A 20,629-nucleotide genomic window follows, 5' to 3' on the forward strand; every position below is an offset into this window, starting at 1 on the left:
CAAGAATGATTCATTGGCTGGTAAAAATACTCACGACATCCTGAAATGCCAATTACCACATTATAAATGTCTTGCTTTTCTTCCATTGCAGAATATATGCCACCTATTTCAACTTGAAAATGCATTAAAGAGACTAGGTAGTTAGTAATCAAACTTGTTCCTCAGTAAGAAGTGATTAATGGATAAATGAAATATGGATGACTTAGTGTATATAGAAAAACTGTCCAAGGTAAACTTCGTTGTTTAGTTTTGTTCCTTCTTGCAGCCATCATGTTGACAATTGTACTCTGTTTTATTTTCTTATGACTGTGTATCACATTGAGGTATAAAGAAAGAAGCAGGAATGTTTCTCCAGTGCTTCCTTAAGAGATTCAATAAGCATGATCTGAAGCAAGAAAAAGAAAAACTTGTTCTGTCTTTACAGGATCTTAGCTGGGACGTTTTGCATACACTGTGTGGTTGTTTTGGGGGTAGGGGAAGAAATTAGATGCCAAGCAGAAGTTACTGAGAGGGATGATCAATAGCTTAGCTAAAGGCATGGAGGACAAGATTTGGAACTGTAGTACATGATTTTTGTAAAATTGAGAGAGCCGAAGAGATGCTTGTAAACTTCATTTTTACTTTTAATGAGCCATGCACATATGATATAGTGGTGTAATGATGTATGCCATTCACATATGTTTACCTATAACCCGTAATGAATTATTTAATTAACAAAAAATGCTTAATCAAACAATATATTTATAATAGTACTCAAATATTACTGAAATAATAAATACATAATAAGTGGTGTGCAAGTTACTGAAGGACTTTGTCCTGTCCTTACTTCTTCTGCACAAACCTGGGTACATGAGTAAAAACTTTCCTTATAGTACAAATAGACTGGGAAAGTAGGCAAAATAACAGATTAGACGTGTGAGGAGAAGGAGGTGAGGAAGTGTAGATTGAAGCTATTGTTAGGTGTTCATACGTACAGTAAGTGTTTGCAAAACGTGCAGTTGAACCAACTGTGTGTGTGATGTCTGCACTTTGGTAAGAACGCACTCCCTGAAGCCCACTGGAGTCATATTGCACCTCCACCTAGGTAGTACAGGATGGTTTTTAACTTCTAGAAGACTGGCTTTAACTGAGCATAATTCATCACAGTTTTGGTCCTTTCAACAGCATGATTAGCCTTGCTGTTGTCACATAACTTTGCAAGCATTGGAAACAAAGGCGTTGGGTAGATTTCACATTGCCATCCTTAGAAAATATCAAATCTGTTTCATTGGATTTTTAAAAGAGATTTAAGTAGACAATAAGCAGAAAGGATTACCTAACAAATTGGAGAGCATGTAGCCAAGGTCATTGAATGCATAGCTACCGGTGCTGGGAAACTTGTTGTAAGTCTCCCATTATTATGAATGCAATCCAATTTCTAAACACAGCTCAATTCCTAGGAAGAATCTTTTTGTTGGTAGAAATGGTTCCTTATATTGTTCATAAGAAAATAGATTGGAATATTGCTCAACTATAACTGTTCCGAATCTCTCACTTGTATTCTGCTTGATACCCATGCTGCTCTTGCAAACGTTTTGCAGCTCTTTTTATGATAGGAAAGTTGCACTGAGAATATAAATTGTTGTTTAGCTCACTGCTTTAAACACTCTTAAAAATAGCTGCCAGAGGGCCTGTGAGTCTGTTGTCAAGATTAAACTGAAATTGATACAATAAATGTGTGATATAAATTCTCTCAAGATTGTAAAACAGCTTTTCTTTAACAGGGGATGCACAATCTCTATGGACACCACACTTTCTTCATGTGTCTGGAAGGAGAGAGTGGCTCAGCCTTTGGTGTATTTTTGCTGAATAGCAATGCTATGGGTAAGCTTTTCACAATAACAATGACAAGATAATAAAATAAACAGTGATCTTTTTTTCTAATTTTCTCTGGGTGGGAGCTCTGTGAACAGTAACTTGAAAGAATGGTGGTTGAGTAAATTTTGCTAGGAAAATTTGAGTGCTTTTTTTTGCATTGGACAGCATTTTGGGTTTGAAATGGCATCTGAAGGGTGCATGCACATTTGTAGCATGTTATTCTGGTTTAATTATTGAGAAATAGGAGCATGCAAATAGTATGGGCTTGTGACATCAATCCTTGTGCAATACTTTCAGTGCTAAATTAGGCTTCAACAGTACGGCTAATGTCATGTGTTAATCTCAATCCACTAAACATGTGTTCAATGGCAGAAAGGGCTCCCTCTAATAATATTTAAAAGTATTATCAATTACTTATTGCTTAGAAGTTATTAATCTGCTGTGAGCGTTATCTGTACTGTGTGGTTCTTCCAGTTTTCTTAGGTGTTTGCAAATTCTAGCCATTATAGATTCTGCTTTAACTTTAGAGCTTCTATGATAACCAGTTATCTCCAGCCTTGGAGAGAGAGTGGAGGAGTAGGTGGTTGTCAGCTAAAAGTGACCTGTACTGATGTTCCTCATTAAGTGATTCTGCCATATCTTATCTCATGAGGAACATTGCATGTGGCTCCATAATTTATCAGGGAAATCCTTTTGAAGAACCACTTTGCTACAGCTCTTTTGCCACAGCTAGTTTAATGCAATCTATGTAATATTTGTCATTATCCTTCATGAATCTGCTTCCTTCTAGCAAGAACCAGTAGAAATGTGCAACAAATCCCAATTTGTGGTCCACAAGTAAGCAATCTAATGGAGAGCATAGAAATTCTCCATTCAGCATTCAGCTATCTTTCAAGAGAGCAGCAGCTGTTGTGGGCCGGAGTGAGTGGTATAGATTGACCAGCCCCTTGTGATTTGGCAAACATGTATCAGCTTATCCAGAAATGATCTTTTAGACACTTCTGCACATTGTGTCCCCATCTTTGTTGAAGTACTGATACTACGTGCAGGCCATGAAATGGAGCTATAGTGTGGCACAGTAGTGCAGTGATTAGCACATTTTACAGTGCCAGCGATCACCAATCAAAGTCAATTTCAGCTGTTGCCTGTACGGAGTTTGTACCTTCTCCCTGTGACTGTGTGGGTTTCCTCCAGGTGCTCTGGTTTCCTCCCACATTCCAAAGCTATGTAGTTAGGGTTACTGGGCTGCGGGCATGCTATGTTGACGGCGGAAGCCTGCTGACGCTTACGGGCCTCCCCCAGCACAATTCTATCTGATGTCAATGTGTTTTGATGTACACATGATGAATAAAATTAATCTTTCAGTCTTTAGATTTTTAAGGATTGAGGCCTGAGGCTGAGAGCACGAGGCCTGGTGCACAAAGTTTCATGGTCCCAGAGCACATCCTCCACTGTCAATAAAGCTCATGAATGAACAAGAATGCTTAATCAAATAATATGTTTATATTATTACTGAAATATTAAATGCACAGCACTCCTCCCTACTTAGCTATAAACTCTAACACATAGAATGCATCTCAACTTGAATAGATATTCTTACAAAGTACACTATATAATACAACTACGATATAGACATCCACAGCAGAGTAAATTTTAAATAGTCCCATTCAGGCCTAAGGATTTAATCCCTGTGGAGGTTTTGTTTCCTTCTTGTTTGTGGGATAACATCTTTCCTATCAAGAGAGGTCACTTTGCTTGTCAGGTGAGAGTTGTGGCTGTGAAAACAATCTCAGGTTGTAGGTGGCTGTAGCAGTTGTCTCTGAGACTACAAGAAATGGGTTCTGACAGCTCTATGGACCTTCCTTTTTTTTTTCATCTTTTCCCTCTGGATCTACTTCAATCCTTGCTTCTCTCCTGGTCCTGGCTTCTTTCTCTCTTTTTATCTCGCTGTCTCAGTTGCACTCCCTTTCCTTATTGTTGGTTCGCTCTTGAACTCTACCTCACTCATGGTGCCAAACCTGCTCATGCTCTTCTTTCCACTTTCATTCTTTTACACATTCCGTCTCTTTTTCTTTCTCTCTATCCTTTCTCTCCTTTTTCAATTTTTTTTTCTTTTTCTCACCTTTTTCTTCTAATTTCCTATGAGTATCTCTGAATTTGCTAATTTCTCAAGAAATTCGGTCTCGTTCATCTTCCACTTCTATAGCACTTATGTCACCCTCCTCTTTCTTGTCCTTTTTCTTTCTTCTAAGATGTAAATCTTGATCTTGGGAAGGTGCATTTAGTTCACTGGAGTATTCTCATATTAATCCATCTGTAGCTCCCTTTACAATCTGACCTCTTCTGTTGGTTTCCTCAATCCACAACATCATCTGATGAATCCTCTGTTTTCATATCTACATTGACTCCTTTCTTTTTGGCTTTCCATTCATTCAGCTGGGCTTTGGCCTTTGCATCTACTTTTATAAGCAGCTTTCTGTTCCCACTTGAAGTTCATGCAACAATCTTAATGCGCGCAATGTAGATTCTGGTTCTTGATACTCACAAAAACCGGATGCTTGCAACTTATCTGAAGCTCCTTGAACTCCAGCTTAAAATGAACCCATAGTTTGCAAGGAACTGCCTGATTAACATATCAGAGGGTTTATCAGAAGCTTTCTCAGAGATGTTGCGTGCAAAAACTGTTGTAGTCAGACCACTGCTTTTCTCACTTTCACAATTCCTCTGAGCAGCATGCTCATCCTTTGTTCAATATGCCTTCCAAAAAGTGGCACAGAGGTTGACACCAACACCTGTTTGCCTTCTGTTGGGCCATGGCTTATGGTGTACTGAATGGAGAATGTTGTGGCATCATCGAGAACATTTCCTTATTCATTTTCAATTGAAAATATATTTGGAATATTAATCAAATATTACTGAAATATTAAATAAATAACACCATGGAACATAGGATAGTACAGCACAGTACAGGCCTTTCGGCCCACAATGTTGTGCCAACCCTCAAACCCTGCCTCCCATATAAGCCCCCACCATAAATTCCTCCATATACCTGTCTAGTAGTCTCTTAAACTTCACTAGTGTATCTGCCTCCACCACTGACTCAGGCAGTGCATTCCATGCACCAACCACTCTCTGAGTAAAAAACCTTCCTCTAATATCCCCCTTGTTCCCACCCCTTACCTTAAAGCCATGTCCTCTTGTATTGAGCAGTGGTGCCCTGGGGAAGAGGCGCTGGCTATCCACTCTATCTATTCCTCTTATTATCTTGTACACCTCTATCATGTCTCCTTTCATCCTCCTTCTCTCCAAAGAGTAAAGCCCTAGCTCCCTTAATCTCTGATCATAATGCATACTTTCTAAACCAGTCAGCATCCTGGTAAATCTCCTCTGTACCCATTCCAATGCTTCCACATCCTTCCTATAGTGAGGCGACCAGAACTGGACACAGTACTCCAAGTGTGGCCTAACCAGAGTTTTATAGAGCTGCATCATTACATCGCGACTCTTAAACTCTATCCCTCAACTTATGAAAGCGATGAAAGAGTATAGGCCTCTCTAATTCATATGTTTTGGTCCGGCCCGCGGCTTGATTAATTTTGGAAAGAAGTATTTCAAACTTACTCAGAGCTTTTTAAAGTAAACTTTAAACCCAACCCTCTGACTCCCTTGTTTGGCATTGTTGGAGGAAATGATTTTACTCTTAAGCCGAATGATTTGCATATTTTGGCTTTTATTTCTCTTTTAGCCAAAAATTACTTATTTATTAATATTATTTTATTTTGTTTTCTCCTATGTTATGTATTGCATTGAACTGCTGCTACTAAGTTAACAAATTTTGCATCACATGCCGGTGATCATAAACTTAATTCGAATTCTGAAATGTTATCCCACTGATACTCCAACCACTGTTATATTCCCAGAGGATAGCTTCGATTATGACTGCTTCTCTATTTGTACTGTCTGGCTCAAAATACTGTCCTGGATGCGCCAAATGTCAAAATGAATTATGCAGCAATATACGTGGGGTGTGGGGTATAATGTGAATGTTTTTTTCAGGAGATACCAAGGAAGATCTTAGAATGTTACATATTTGATGCAGTGTATAAAGATATTTGCAAGGCCCCTGATAAGCTGAATGAGAAACTTAAGTTTTAGTATTGACAAAAATGGGCAAAGGTCTACTTAAATTTTTGTCTCTAAAAATAATTTTACCAGGGCTGTTTGGTGCTCAGAGTATATATTATTGGACATGATCATTGTCACTATACTTTTAAAAAGTTTGCAGAAAATTGTTAAAGACAAGTTAGACACCATGTTAAACAACTTGTATGGAGAAGAGAGCAGGTCACAAGTCAGTGTGTTTTCACAAAAAATGGAAGATAATCGACATTGATTCCTGAGCGTTGTTTTGTTCAAACTAATCCCTGCCTGCTGATCAGCCTGATTGACAGTTTTAACTCAAATTAGCCAGAGAATGGTTTGGAGGAGGACTCCCCAGATTCAGATTCATTTATTTACCATATGTACATTGAGAGATAGAGTGAAATATATCATTTGCATCAGGGACCAACACAACCTAAGGATGCTCTGGAGCAGCATGCAAGTGTCACCACAAATTCTGATTCCAACAAACATAGCAGAATCATCATGTTCAGCAGAACAACAACATCAACAACAACACAACAAAAGCAACAAAACAAAACAACAGTACTTTTTCAGTTTTCCATAGATGAATCCTGCCAAAATTTTGTAAATAAATATCCTGGCTCATACCGGCATCTCGGTGTATTTATCACTGATCACTTCGTAAGTACACTGTTGCCCTTTATTTCAGTTTAGTTTTGACTAAGGAGAAAAGGGTTAATAGTGTGGTTGCCAAATAAATACTAAATCATATAGTATTGTTCCATTCCATGAAATGACCCAAGTTTGGAAATAATTGCTGGTTTCAGAGCCGTGTACCTTTTGCTTTTCAGATTGCAATCCATGTGTATCCACTTGTAAGCCAAGATAAACCATTTCATGTTGCACAAGACTGCACTTATTTCTCTTTAAAGTCTCATTATGCTTGTGTAATTGCTGAGTATCTCTCCTAGGATTTCAAGATTTTTTTCCTTAGTGCATGTAGTAATCAGAGCGTCATCCTGATTACACAAGCAGTGATTTATTCCTTATGAAAGCTTGTCAAGAGTGGCTTGGAAAAGTTCAGAGGACGATTTAACACCATATGGGAGAATGCTGCAGGAATAAATTCCCTTTTGCTTGTTGATGGTTAAAAATTGTTGGCTGTCTTAAATGATGTTTAGTTGTGCATACACATGAGACAATGTAATAGCATTACTGCAGCTAGCTCAGCAGACGTATCTTGTGTTGTTGGTGATGGACTTTGTTACTTATTAACTGCTTCATTGATCTTGTGGAATTATTAACACACACAAAATGCTGGGGGAACTCGGTAGGCCAGGCAGCATTCATGGAAAGGAGTCCTGACGAACGGTCTCGGCCTGAAACGTCGACTGTACCTCTTCCTAGAGATGCTGCCTGGCCTGCTGCATTCACCAGCAACTTTGATGTGTGCTGCTTGAAAAGAGTAAAGAGTTGACGTTTTGGGCTGAGGTACTTCATCTATTCTCTTTTGGAACTGCCACAATCATCATTAACCCATCACTGTGATTTGTCTTCAGCAGACCTCTCTCCTTCTGAAGTTTATTTGATTCCTGTTTGATCTCTGCTTTCAATGCTTAGGGATTAGATTGCAGCATTCAATCATCAGCTTTTTCACCTGGTTTAATTGCAGGCGCAGTTTATGGCCGAAGTTGCATCACTCGAATCATTAAATAGGTTGTATACTTTATGTAGTAGGCTATTGAGACACGATTTTACCATCTGTTAATGGGATACAGTTTTTGAATTCAGTTTTGGTTGTTGTATCAGCCTTTCTCTATCGGGATAGGTGTATTATATTATTTTGCTGATGTAGTTGATAGAGCCTTACACGATTTGTTGCATTTCACTAAACATTCCATTTGTTCTGTTTGGAAATTTTACCCCTGGATACATCTTCAACTATTGTGGAAATACCCTGCGCAATTCTGTAAATAAATATCCTGATTCATCACAGAGCAGTCTGCAGCAGTGTTTATCTTCAGCTTGCTATATTTGTTGTGATAATACACTTTGCCTCAGAATCCTAATTACCATGCTTTCCATTTTTTTCTCCTTTCTTGTCAACTATAATGCAAAGAGTTTAACATGATCATCTGACCTCACCTTCACTTTGGGTTGTGTCTTGTAAACTGATACAAAATGACCCTCTTGCTGGCATCTATAGCAGATGGCTCTTTTGAATTTGCATCACTGTTCTGGGTGACTGCCAATGCAACGACTTAATCTGAATATTTTTTCTCTCTTAGGCTCCAAGTAGATTGGGTACTTTGCACTGTAGTATCATAATTATGTACAGCACAATCTGTTTGGAATGAATGAAATTTTCTTATATTTAATATCACCACTTCTGTCAAAGTTGTTGTTTGACAAGCCTTTTCAAAGTTACTTCTGATTCATTGAGTGACTTTAATTGAATCCTTCTATCTGTCAATACACACGCTATCTCTCAGAGATCTGTTAAGAAACTCGGAACTGCAATGTAATGAAAAGCTCTTCAGTGCTAGCATGTAATCACCGATTGACTTGACATACCTTTGCTTTGGTGTTCTGACCTGAGGCCAGTAATAAATTATCCATCTACTAATAGCACTACTTTGCAATAAGGAGGGCAAGTTTATTTGACCACCATAAGTTTAACGGTATGCCTGATAAGTAGCGATAAGGCTTTCTGCATGATGTTCCAGGCAGTTTCTTATGTTGTATGAGAATCACCAAGATAAAAGTTGGTGATTTCCAAGAGGTAGTTGCATTGCAGGTAGGAAAGCAAAGAAAATGTAGAATATTTGGATATTGGGTGAATGTTGCTTTGTCACTTGGATAAAGGATGAGGGAGCATAATTTCATTTAAATTGAAAGTTACTTTCCCTTTCAGCATCTATTTTATGCATAATGTGCATTGGAGCTCTCCTTAGCCTTTCTATCTGCATATACAGCAATCAGTGGCACTCTTTTAGACCAAAGGACTTAGTAAGCTGGATGCATAATTTATACCTCTTTGTAGACACGTGAGACTTTAATAATGGAAAGTGAAGCAAAAGAATAACTCTTGGAGGAACTCAACATATTGGGCACTATCTGAGGGGGAGGACACAACAAAAAATCATTTGGTGTGAAGTGATACACTTTGGAACTTTGAACATGAAGGCAGAGTACAAGGTTAATGGAGAAATTCTTAACAGGTATGTTGGAATCTTTAGATCCCTCAAAGTTGCAGCGCAAGTTGATAAGGGTGATTGAATAGGCATATGGTATGTTGGCCGTCATTAGTCAGGGGTCAAAGTTCAAGAGCTGTGCAATAATGTTGAGCATAATAACCCTTGTTATACCACACTTTGAATATTGTGTTCATTTCTGACCGAAATCATTATAGGAAGGATGTGTAAGCTTTAGTTAGGATGCAGAAGAGATATACCAGGATGCTTCCTGAAATAAAGATCATGTTTTATGAGGAAAGATTAATTGACTAGGGCTTTTCTCTTTGGAGTAAAGGAGGATGAGAGGGAACTTGATAGTGGTGGTGTATAAGATTATGAAAGGCAGAGACAGAGTGGACAGCCGGCACCTTTTTCCCAGGGCAGCAATAACCGGTATCGGAGGATGTCTGGACATCTGTTTAAGGTGAGTGGAGGAAGGTTTAGGGGAGAGGTCAGAGGTAGGTTTTGTTTTATTTTACATAAAATGTTGGGTGCCTGAAACATTGCCAGGCGTAGTTGTAGTAGTTGATGCAATGGGAACATATAAACAACTCTTAGAAAGGCACAGGGACGTAAGACGAATGTCGGGCTGTATAGGAGAGAGGGTTTTGACTGATCATAAGTTAGTTTTATATAGGTAGCACTACGTTGTGGTCTGAAGGTCTGTACTATGCTGTACTGTTCTATGTGCTATGGTCTAATTCTTTTTCCACCGTAGATACTGCTCGACCTGCTAAGTTTCTCCAGCAGTTTTTATGTTCTCTTTCTTTTACTCCTAGTACCTGCTGCTCAGATAGGGAGATAGAGATACACATCAGGGTTTGATGGTCAGTTTCTTAAGCTCTCCTGTATTTTTTATGCCTGCCTGTATAAATTGTAGATAGTCCAGGACAATTACATTGGAATGTAGGCACTCCTTGTTGACATAGAAAACATTTCTGCCTGGAAATTGCAGTGTACGCAAATGTGCATTGTATAATGTTGGAGATAGTTCAGGTAGGTAGACAGCTGCAAATCCTGGTGTAGCTGTTTCAGGACATCTGGGATTGGGAAACTAGTAATATTTGAATGGTGAGTGAGTAATGAAAAGAGGAGTCTGTTTTGGTGATGGGAGATAGGTAGTTTTGGGCGTTGGGTGAGCCCAATAGTGTTTGAGTAGTGGGGAGTGTAGAGGCGATGGTACCAGTATGGGGAGACCAGCATTGATTTGGTGATGGGGGATCATGGGTTGCAAATGGGCAGGAGAGTAGGGCATGATGGAAGGCCTAGTGCAGTGCTGGGCTGGGGTTTTCTTCTTACCTGATAACATAGGAGGAGACGTTTCAGCCATATGTTCAGGTCAATGTTGGCTCTCGGAAATCCTATTCCATAACTTATTTCCCTGCAAAATGCTCTCTTCTGTATGCCCATTAACACTTTATGATTCTTCTACTAGCCATCTACTTGATAGGATTTATATACAGTAGCCAACTAGCCCATCGATCAGCATTTCATTGGGATGTGGGAGGAAAGCTGAGTACAATGTTAAGGAGAACATACAAACTCAACAAGGGTTATCAGGCAGCAATGCCCAGCAATGGATGTTCCTACAACATTGGTCCAAGTTCCCCTTCAGTGTACCAAATGGAGCATTTACAGGGACTGACATCATTCTGCATGTGCCCATTTTGGAAATTATATTGGAGTGCAGGAGAGATTTGAGGCAAGAAGGATTTCTGGAGTGAAGAGAAACAATCCAGAAATTGCTTTTACTGATTTTTACTCGAACAATAGAGAATTAATTTACTCACATGAAAATAACAACAATATGTAGTCTTAATTTCTCAGGTGCCCATTTTTGCACAAGTTATTTCATCTTGTCCATTATCTTCTGTAATTAAATGTAAATGTTTTAGTAAATTCAGTTTATTTATTACAGACTTTTACTTTGACGTGTAACAGTCATAGTCATACTTTATTAATAGTCCCGGGGGAAATTGGTTTTCGTTACAGTTGCTCCATAAATAATAACTAGTAATAGAACCATAAATAGTTAAATAGTAATATGTAAATTATGCCAGTAAATTATGAAGTAAGTCCAGGACCAGCCTATTGGCTCAGGGTGTCTGACCCTCCAAGGGAGGAGTTGTAAAGTTTGAAGGCCACAGGCAGGAATGACTTCCTATGACGCTCTGTGCTGCATCTCAGTGGGATGAGTCTCTGGCTGAATGTACTCCTATGCCCACCCAGTACATTATGTAGTGGATGGGAGACATTGACCAAGATGGCATGCTACTTGGACAGCATCCTCTTTTCAGACACCACCGTGAGAGAGTCCAGTTCCATCCCCACATCACTGGCCTTACGAATGAGTTTGTTGATTCTGTTGGTGTCTGCCACCCTCAGCCTGCTGCCCCAGCACACCACAGCAAACATGATAGCACTGGCCACCATAGACTCATAGAACATCCTCAGCATCGTCCGGCAGATGTTAAAGGCTCTCAGTCTCCTCAGGAAATAGAGAAGGCTCTGGCCCTTCTTGTAGACAGCCTCAGTGTTCTTTGACCAGTCCAGTTTATTGTCAATTCATATCCCCAGGTATTTGTAATCCTCCACCATGTCCACACTGACCCCCTGGATGGAAACAGGGGTCACCGGTACCTTAGCTCTCCTCAGGTCTACCACCAGCTCCTTAGTCTTTTTCACATTAAGCTGCAGATAATTCTGCTCACACCATGTGACAAAGTTTCCTACCGTAGCCCTGTACTCAGCCTCATCTCCCTTGCTGATGCATTCAACTATGGCAGAGTCATCCGAAAACTTCTGAAAATGACATGACTGTGCAGTAGTTGAAGTCCGAGGTGTAAATGGTGAAGAGAAAGGGAGATAAGACAGTCCCCTGTGGAGCCCCAGTGCTGCTGATCACTCTGTCGGATACACAGTGTTGCAAGCACACGTACTGTATTCTGCCAGTCAGGTAATCAAGAATCCATGATACCAGGGAAGCATCCACCTGCATCGCTGTCAGTTTCTCCCCCATCAGAGCGGGGCGGATGGTGTTGAACGCACTGGAGAAGTCAAAAAGCATGACCCTCACAGTGCTCGCTGGCTTGTCCAGGTAGGCGTAGACACGGTTCAGCAGGAAGAAGATGGCATCCTCAACTCCTAGTCGGGGCTGGTAGGTGAACTGGAGGGGATCTAAGTGTGGCCTGACCATAGGCCGGAGCAGCTCCAGAACAAGTCTCTCCAGGGCCTTCATGATGTGGGAGGTCAATGCCACCGGTCTGTAGTCATTGAGGCTGCTGGGGCGCGGCGTCTTTGGCACAGGGACGAGGCAGGACATCTTCCACAGTACAGGAACCCACCGGAGCCTCAGGCTCAGGTTAAATACATGGCGAGGTACTCCACATAGCTGAGAGGCACAGGCTTTGAGCACCCTGGTACTGACACCATCCGGTCCTGCAGCCTTGCTTGGGTTGAGACATTTCAGCTGTCTTCTCACCTGTAGAGCTGTGAAGCCCACCGTGGTGGTTTCGTGTGGGGAAGGGGTATAGTCATGAAAGCAGGGTGGGGGACTGTGAGGAGGGGTAGGAGGGGAGAGTGGAATATGTGTTGGTTGGGGGCCGACAACAGATGGCTCATGTGTGGGATGGACAGGGGCCACACTGTCAAATCTGTTAAAGAACAGGTTAAGGTCATTGGCTCTGTCCACACTGCCTTCAGCTCCTCTGTTGCTAGTTTGCCGGAACCCAGTGATGGGTCTCATGCCCCTCCAGACCTCTCTCATGTTGTTCTGCTGGAGTTTCCACTCAAGCTTCCTTCTGTACCTGTCTTTAGCCTCCCTGATCCTGGCTTTCAGGTCACTCTGTATTGCCCTCAGCTCCTCCCTGTTTCCATCTCTAAACGCCCTCTTTTTAGCGTTCAGGATGTCCTTAATGTCCTTGTCACCCATGACTTGTTATTTGAAAAACAAAGGACAGTTCTTGTCAGAACATTGCAGTCCACACAGAAGTTGATGTAATCAGTGATGTACTCTGTGAGCCCATCAATATCCTCTCCATGTGGCTCACAGAGTGCCTGCCAGTCTGTCACCTCAAAATAACCCTGGAGCGCTTCATAAGCCTCCTCCGACCATTTTCTCACTGTCCTCGAGGTTGCAGGTTTACTCTTCACCAGAGGCATGTAGCAGGGTTTTAGATGCACCAGGTTGTGATCTGACCTTTCCAGTGCGGGGAGGGGAGAGGAGCTGTATGCATCCTTAACGTTAGCGTACATCAAATCCAGAGTCCTCTCCCCTCTGGTTGTACAGCTCACACACTGCGTGAAGTTGGGCAGTGTTCTAGCCATGGTAACATGGTTGAAGTCACCCGAGATGGTAATGAGGGCACTCGGGTGCTGGGTTTGTAGTCTGGCTATGACGGTGTAAATGATGTTACACGTCAATGTCGGGTTGGCAGAGGGAGGGATGTACACAACAACCACAATTGCATGTGAGATTTCCCTTGCCAAGTAATATGACTGGAGTCCAACAGCAAAAAGTTCAATAAACGGGCTACAGACACATTCCTTGATGGTAATATGCTCAGGATTGCACCATCTGTTATTTACCAGAACCGCCAGCCCCCCTCCTTTACGCTTACCGCTGTCAGTGCAATTCGGATCATGTCGAACGGTCTGGAAGCCCTCTATGGAAACGCTTTGATCGGGTATGTCCTCATGCAGCCACGTCTCAGTGAAGCACATGACACTGCTCTCCCGAAATGTTCTCTGACTCCTGACAAGCGCAGTCAGTTCGTCCATTTTATTCCCCAGCATTCTCACATTTCCTATGATAAGAGAGGAGAGACACGGCTTATAACTTCCCTTCTCCAAAAGCCTCTGTTGTCTCGATCCGGTGCTCTTCCCTCGCCTTTTTGATCCTCCTCTGCATCCTCTGTTTGTTTTCCTCCAGATTTCAGCCGGGATGTCCGGGGCTCTGTTCGCTAAGCTGGCGGGCATGAGCATAATCAATTGGTCCCTGGAATACACAATGCGGCCATCCTGCTGCCCCGCTAATGAGACGTGACCGAATGTAACTAATTCCAGCGCTAAAAAACAAGTAAAACTCTCTCCACCGGCATGTTAGAGAGGGTGCAGCTTCAACGTTTTACCGTGAGAAAAAAAATACAACAAATAACTAAGTTAAAAAGTTTAAAAGTAAGAAACTGCGGAGCAACTGTAACCGGCTGCATGCACGACCAGCGCATGCGCACAGAACATATATTGTACCACTACCAGAATCTAAGGAGGACTTGCAGGCAATAGATCATTTTTCTCTAAAATTTGTATCTTATTAACAATCCACTAAATGTCTCAAATTCATACCATAAATAATGCAGTGATTTTTTTTTTTTGCAAACTCTGTGGAAATCACTTTACAGGCAAAATTTTAAAATGGGCTTAGCTCCAGCCTTTACTTTCTTCTGCACAGCTTATAATGAAGAATTTCATTGGCATTATCATTCACACATTCAAAGTGGCCTACTTTTAAATCAGGCCAATCATTGTTCTAAGCACCAGCACTCAGCCCTAATGTCGATGAAACATGATTGAATAAATTGTATTTGAGTCATCATGGCAGCAATTCACATAACGTGTTTGGATAAAATACATGTGCAATCAATAACAGTTGATAGCATGTAGTTTTAAACAAACTAATAACTGCATCATGATAGCACACAGAGGAATTTTGCAGGGACACATTAATCTTGGTGCTATTAGAAGACTAAATGCTAATGCTTTTCAGACATTAAATATGTTATCTTTTGCATTTGGAGAATTCTCTGCTGCAGTGATCCAACTCAAACCCTGGAGTGCAGTATTAGTTTTCCAAATGATTCTAATTTAGTTTTTCTAAAAATCATCTATTATAATGTGTATTAATGGGATAAATGCAATTGTAGTTTATTATTGAAAAGGCCACCAAATAAAAATAGTTCTTAAATTGAGCATGACATTTTGTTTTGATCATCTCTGACATGTTATCGTCAGCCATGTTGGCTACAATTGAATTAAAGGTGCTGACTCTGTTTTATTCTTTTTGACAGAGGTTGAGCTTCAGCCAAGTCCAGCAGTAACATACAGGACAATTGGTGGCGTTTTGGACTTTTATATCTTCTTGGGTTCTTCACCCGAAAGTGTTGTTCGTGAATACTTAACGGTAGATACATAGTCATCACTTGGAACTCTTTGGAATTGGATAAAACTTACAGAATGCTAACATTTCACAGTTTTGTAAACCATTCTTATTATTTTAGTGGAATGTCTGCTTTTTTGTTTGCTTGAGATGTCATTATAATGAATGTAATTCTTCCTTTTCGGTGTCGGGCTAAAATAATGTAGCTGGTTGGCAAACCCATGATGCCTGCCTACTGGTCTTTGGGATTCCAACTTAGTCGCTGGGGTTACAAGAGCCTTGATGATGTTAAAGCTACAGTGGAAAGGAACAGAAACATAAACCTCCCATATGTGAGTAGAACACACTTTTTATAATAAACTGTTGTACAATGAAAATAGTTTAACACCCATGTTCCTTGAAAAGGTTATCACTCAAACAGTAATATAACAGATTTATAGTAATTGAGGTATAATTTTCTTGCAATGATTGATTTTAAAACATAGAAAAATAGGAGCAGGTGTAGTTTATGTGATTATGTGAGCCTATTCTACCATTCAAGATGAGCATGTTTGACTTCCTATTTTATGCCAAACCCCTGCACTCTCTACATCACCCATGATGCCTTTTGTGTGTAGAAATGAACCATTTTCCCTCTTAAATATATTTACAATACTTGACTTCCACTGTCTTTGATGGTTTAAAAAGAATCCACATGCTCACAACCTCGGTGCAGAAATGTCTCCTCTCTTCCTTCCATCCTAAGTTTCTTGCCCTATATACCAAGACTGTGACTGCTGGTTCCAGATTCTCTATCTAAGGGGAACACATCCTGCATCCAGTCTGTGTAACTATCAGTATTTTGTATGTTTCGGTGAGATTTCCTTTCATTCTTTGGAAATGTAGTGAACATAGCCATAGTGAACCGAATCTTGAATAAAATATTCACACGCGAGTCTACAGGCGCTGTATGGAGAAAACAACAATCTACTGGAAGAACTCAAGGAGCATTTGTGGGAGAAAAGGAAGTGTTGAAGTTTTGGGTTGAAACCCTGCATTAAGCCCGAGACTGGAGAGGCAAGGCAGCCGGAATAAAGTGGAGGAGGGGAGTGGTGAGAAAGGATTAATGAACAGAGCATGGGTTTACGATGACAGGCAGATAGTGCCAGGTAGAGAAGGTGAGTGGGATGGACTGAGAGCTTTCAAGGAAAGCTTATTCATGACAGTGCAACTAAGGAAGATGACGATCATAAATAGTAATAATTTTGATCCAATATCAGGAAAACTGAATATATTTTAACAAATATAACTAGAATTACTGTTATTAAAAGAGTGTAGGTATTGTTGAAAATCAACTCACAACAGTCTATAAATCAAATTCTTTAGGATATCCAGATCACTGATATTGACTACATGGAAAACAAAAAGGATTTTACTTATGACAAAGTAAAATTTCAGCACCTGCCTCAATTTGCAGATGACTTACATAACCATGGGCAAAGGTACATCATCATTTTGGTAAGTTTCAGGATCTTTCTGCCCTCTTTGTCATTTTGTTTTCAATTTGCAATGAATTGAAATGCATAGTTTATAAAAGTAAGGACTTTGCAACTGAATGTAGAAAAAGAATTAAAAGTATGAATGTTATTTTGCTTAAGAGCTCCCTTGTCTTCACCTTTCATGGTACCAACCTTCACATCTTCCCTTATGATGTATGCCAGCTGCAAAATTGTCCTCTCCCTACCCCTTTCAGCTTTCCACAGCGACCATCCGCTACATGACTCCCTGGTTCTGTCATCCCTCTGCACTTACTCATCCCTGGCACTTCCTTGTGCAGCCAGAAATGGTGCAACATTTGTTCATACACCACCCTCAATACCATCCTGCCCGTCCAGCTCCAGCAAAGATTCATGGGCACCTCCGTCAAGTTTGTTCTCACATTTTGTGCTCTCAATGTAGCTTTCTCTATATCAGCAAAAGGTGTGGACTAGGTGAGTATATTGCAAAGATCTGCATTCTGTCTTTAATTGACATCTTGAACTCTTGGTTGCATGTCATTTCAACTCCCCTCCTAATTCACATACCAATTAGTCTTGTCCTGAACAACTTCTTGGCTATAATGAGGTGAAATGCAAGCAACACCCTTTAATCCACCTGGATAGATGACCACCCAACAGTATAAACAGTTTCAGGTAACCCACAGCCCTTGTGCTCTTTTTCTCTCCGCTTTTGATCCATCCAGGACCTTTCATATACTTTTTCCAAACCCTTTCCTTCCAGTCCAGTTTTATTCCTCTCCCCATCTGGTTCTATCTTCTCAGCATTCCACATCTCACCTGGCTTTATCTATCATCTACCAGATCCTGCCTTAACCCTCACTCTCAACTTTTTATATTGGATATATTTCCCTCTACTTCCTCAGCTATGATGCAGTGTCTCAATCCAAAATGTTCACTACTTCTGACTGCAAAGATGCTGCCTCTGTTGCTGAGTTCCTTCAGCAGTTTGTATTTTCAAATAATGCTAAGTTGATGATTTGATTTCTACTGCATATACGGGTCATAATACATGTTATTTTTATTTTCTAGTGAGTTTTAAAATTTTTAAATTCTGTAATTGATTTTTTCCTAACTTCAAAGCTTCCGCATAAACCTGTTGCTTCTGCCATTGGTACATTAGTCGATATACCCCTTAGAATGCAATGTGAAATTGGCCAAATGATTTCTTAGAGAAGGAAACACTGATAGATGAGACAAGAGGATAATTGGGAGGTGAGCTCTCAGCATGAATCCACCCACATCCATCCATATGTTTTATTGTTTTACAACATTGAATCACAGTGGATTTAATTTGGCTTTTTTTGACACTGATCAACAGAAAAAGACTCTTTCATGTCAAAGTGAAAACAGATCTCTGCAAAGTCAAAACTTCCGGTGGGGGGGGGGGTGAATACTTTTTATAGGCACTGTATAAGCATGAATAGCAGGGTGTGCCTCTATTACCTCAGCTTCAATGCCTGTGAGAAGGTGATAGTCACAGTCATACTTTATTGATCCTGGGGGAAATTGGTTTTCGTTACAGTTGCACCATAAATAATTAAATAGTAATAAAACCATAAATAGTTAAATAGTAATATGTAAATTATGCCAGGAAATAAGTCCAGGACTAGCCTATTGGCTCAGGGTGTCTGACCCTCCAAGGGAGGAGTTGTAAAGTTTGATGGCCACAGGCAGGAATGACTTCCTATGACGCTCAGTGCTGCATCTCGGTGGAATGAGTCTCTGACTGAATGTACTCCTGTGCCCACCCAGTACATTATGTAGTGGATGGGAGACATTGTCCAAGATGGCATGCAACTTGGACAGCATACTCTTTTCAGACACCACCGTCGGAGAGTCCAGTTCCATCCCCACAACATCACTGGCCTTATGAATGAGTTTGTTGATCCTGTTGGTGCCTGCTGCCCCAGCACACAACAGCAAACATGATCGCACTGGCCACCAGAAACTCGTAGAACATCCTCAGCATCATCCGGCAGATGTTAAAGGACCTCAGTGAGCCATCTTCATGAGCTACAGCAGTCCATGTAGTGAATGATCTTCCACAGTGCTGTGGGGCAGGATGATGACTGAATAGTAATATATTTAATTCAAGTATTTAATTGGGGAGGGGGATTTATAATGCAATTATGCAAGAACTGGGGAGCATTAATTGGAACAGATGTACTCAGGGAAATGCACAACAGAAATGTGGAAATTGTTTCGGGAGTACTTGCTGGGGATTCTGGATAGGTCTGTCCCATTGTGGCTGGAAAGGATGGGAGGGGGAAGGAACCATGGTTGACAAGAGATGTGGAGCATCTGGTCAAGAGAAAGAAATAAGCCTACTTAAGGTTTAGGAAGTGAGGATCAGACAGGGCTCCAGATAGTTACAAGGTAGCCATGAAGGAGCTTAAGACTTGGAAGATCTTGAGGGGGGCATGTAAAGGCATTAGTGTATAGGATTAAGGAAGAGGTAGGAGAGGAAACATGTGCCTGAAGTCAGAGGAGGTAGGGGAGGTCCTTGATGAATATTTTGCTTCAATTTTCACCAGAGAGAGGGGCCATGATGATTGAGAGGACAGTGTAAAATAGGTTGATCATGTTGATGTTACGAAAGAAATGTGCTAGAACTTTTCAAAAACATTAGAATAGGTAAGTCCCTGGAACCAGTTGGGATATACCCCAGGTTACGATTGGAAATGAGGAAGAGATTACTGCATCCTTGGCAATGACCGTTGCATCCTCACTGGCCATAGGAGTAGTACCAGATGATTGGAGGGCGGCAAATTTTGCTCCTTTGTCTAAGAAAGAGAGTAGGGATAATCCTGGCAATTATACTGCACACAATATCTGGAAAAAGGTAGATGATCTTGTAGTTAGGGGTTGTCAGGTATGACATTGTGGGCATCACTGAGCCATGGCAGAAAGAAGATCATAGTTGGGCATTTAATATCCAAGGATACATGTTATATCGAAAGGACAGACATGTAGGCAGAAGAGATGTGATGGTTCTGTTGGTAAAAAATGAAATCAAATCCTTAGCAGGAAGTGACATGTAATCGGAGGATGTAGATCTCTTGCGGGTAGAGTTAAGAAACTGCAAGGGTAAAAAAACCCTGATGGAAGTTATATACAGACCGCCAAGCAGTAGTCAGGATGTGGGGTGCAATTACAATGGGAGATAAAAAGGCATGTAAAAAAGGGCAAGTAATACAAGCATCATGGATTACGCAGGTATATTGGGAAAATCAGGTTAGTGCTGAATCCCAAGAGAGGAAATTTGTAGAATATGTATGAGACGGCTTTTTAGAACAGCTTGTGATTGAGCTGACTAGGGAAATGGTCATTCTGGATTGGTATTATGTAAAGACCCAGATTTGAAAGGAAACCTTAGGAGGCATAATTGAATTTTATATGATAGAATTTACTCTGCATTTTTAGAAGGAGTAGCTAAAATCAGATCTATATTACAGTGGAGTAAAGGGAATGATAGAGGCATGAAAAAGAGGCCAAAGTTGATTGGAGGTGACATTAGAAGGGATGATGGTAGAACAGCAATGGTTGGAGTTTCTGGGGGGAAACTTGAAAGGTGCAGGATAGATATATCCCGAAGATGATGATGTATTCCAAAAGAAGAATGAGGCATCCGTGGCTGACAAGGGAGGCCAAAGAAAGCATAAAAGCAAAAGACAGGGCATATAATATAGCAAAAATGAATGGGAAGGTTTTCAAAATCA

At 40.7% G+C, this 20,629-nt stretch overlaps 1 protein-coding gene across 8 annotated transcripts in view; it reads left to right on the forward strand.

Moving 5' to 3' along the window:
• Positions 1 to 20,629, forward strand: part of si (sucrase-isomaltase) — a 202,242-nt gene that overhangs the window by 46,998 nt on the left and 134,615 nt on the right. For all 8 annotated transcript variants that reach the window (XM_072255413.1, XM_072255408.1, XM_072255415.1 and 5 more), the window contains exons 9-12: positions 1,764 to 1,863; positions 15,284 to 15,396; positions 15,579 to 15,704; positions 16,738 to 16,869. In XM_072255413.1, the coding sequence (XP_072111514.1) occupies positions 1,764 to 1,863; positions 15,284 to 15,396; positions 15,579 to 15,704; positions 16,738 to 16,869 (471 nt within the window). The remainder of the gene's footprint in view (positions 1 to 1,763; positions 1,864 to 15,283; positions 15,397 to 15,578; positions 15,705 to 16,737; positions 16,870 to 20,629) is intronic.

This window comes from Mobula birostris, chromosome 4 (assembly GCF_030028105.1).
Source record: "Mobula birostris isolate sMobBir1 chromosome 4, sMobBir1.hap1, whole genome shotgun sequence".
NCBI classification, from domain to species: Eukaryota; Metazoa; Chordata; class Chondrichthyes; order Myliobatiformes; family Myliobatidae; genus Mobula; species Mobula birostris.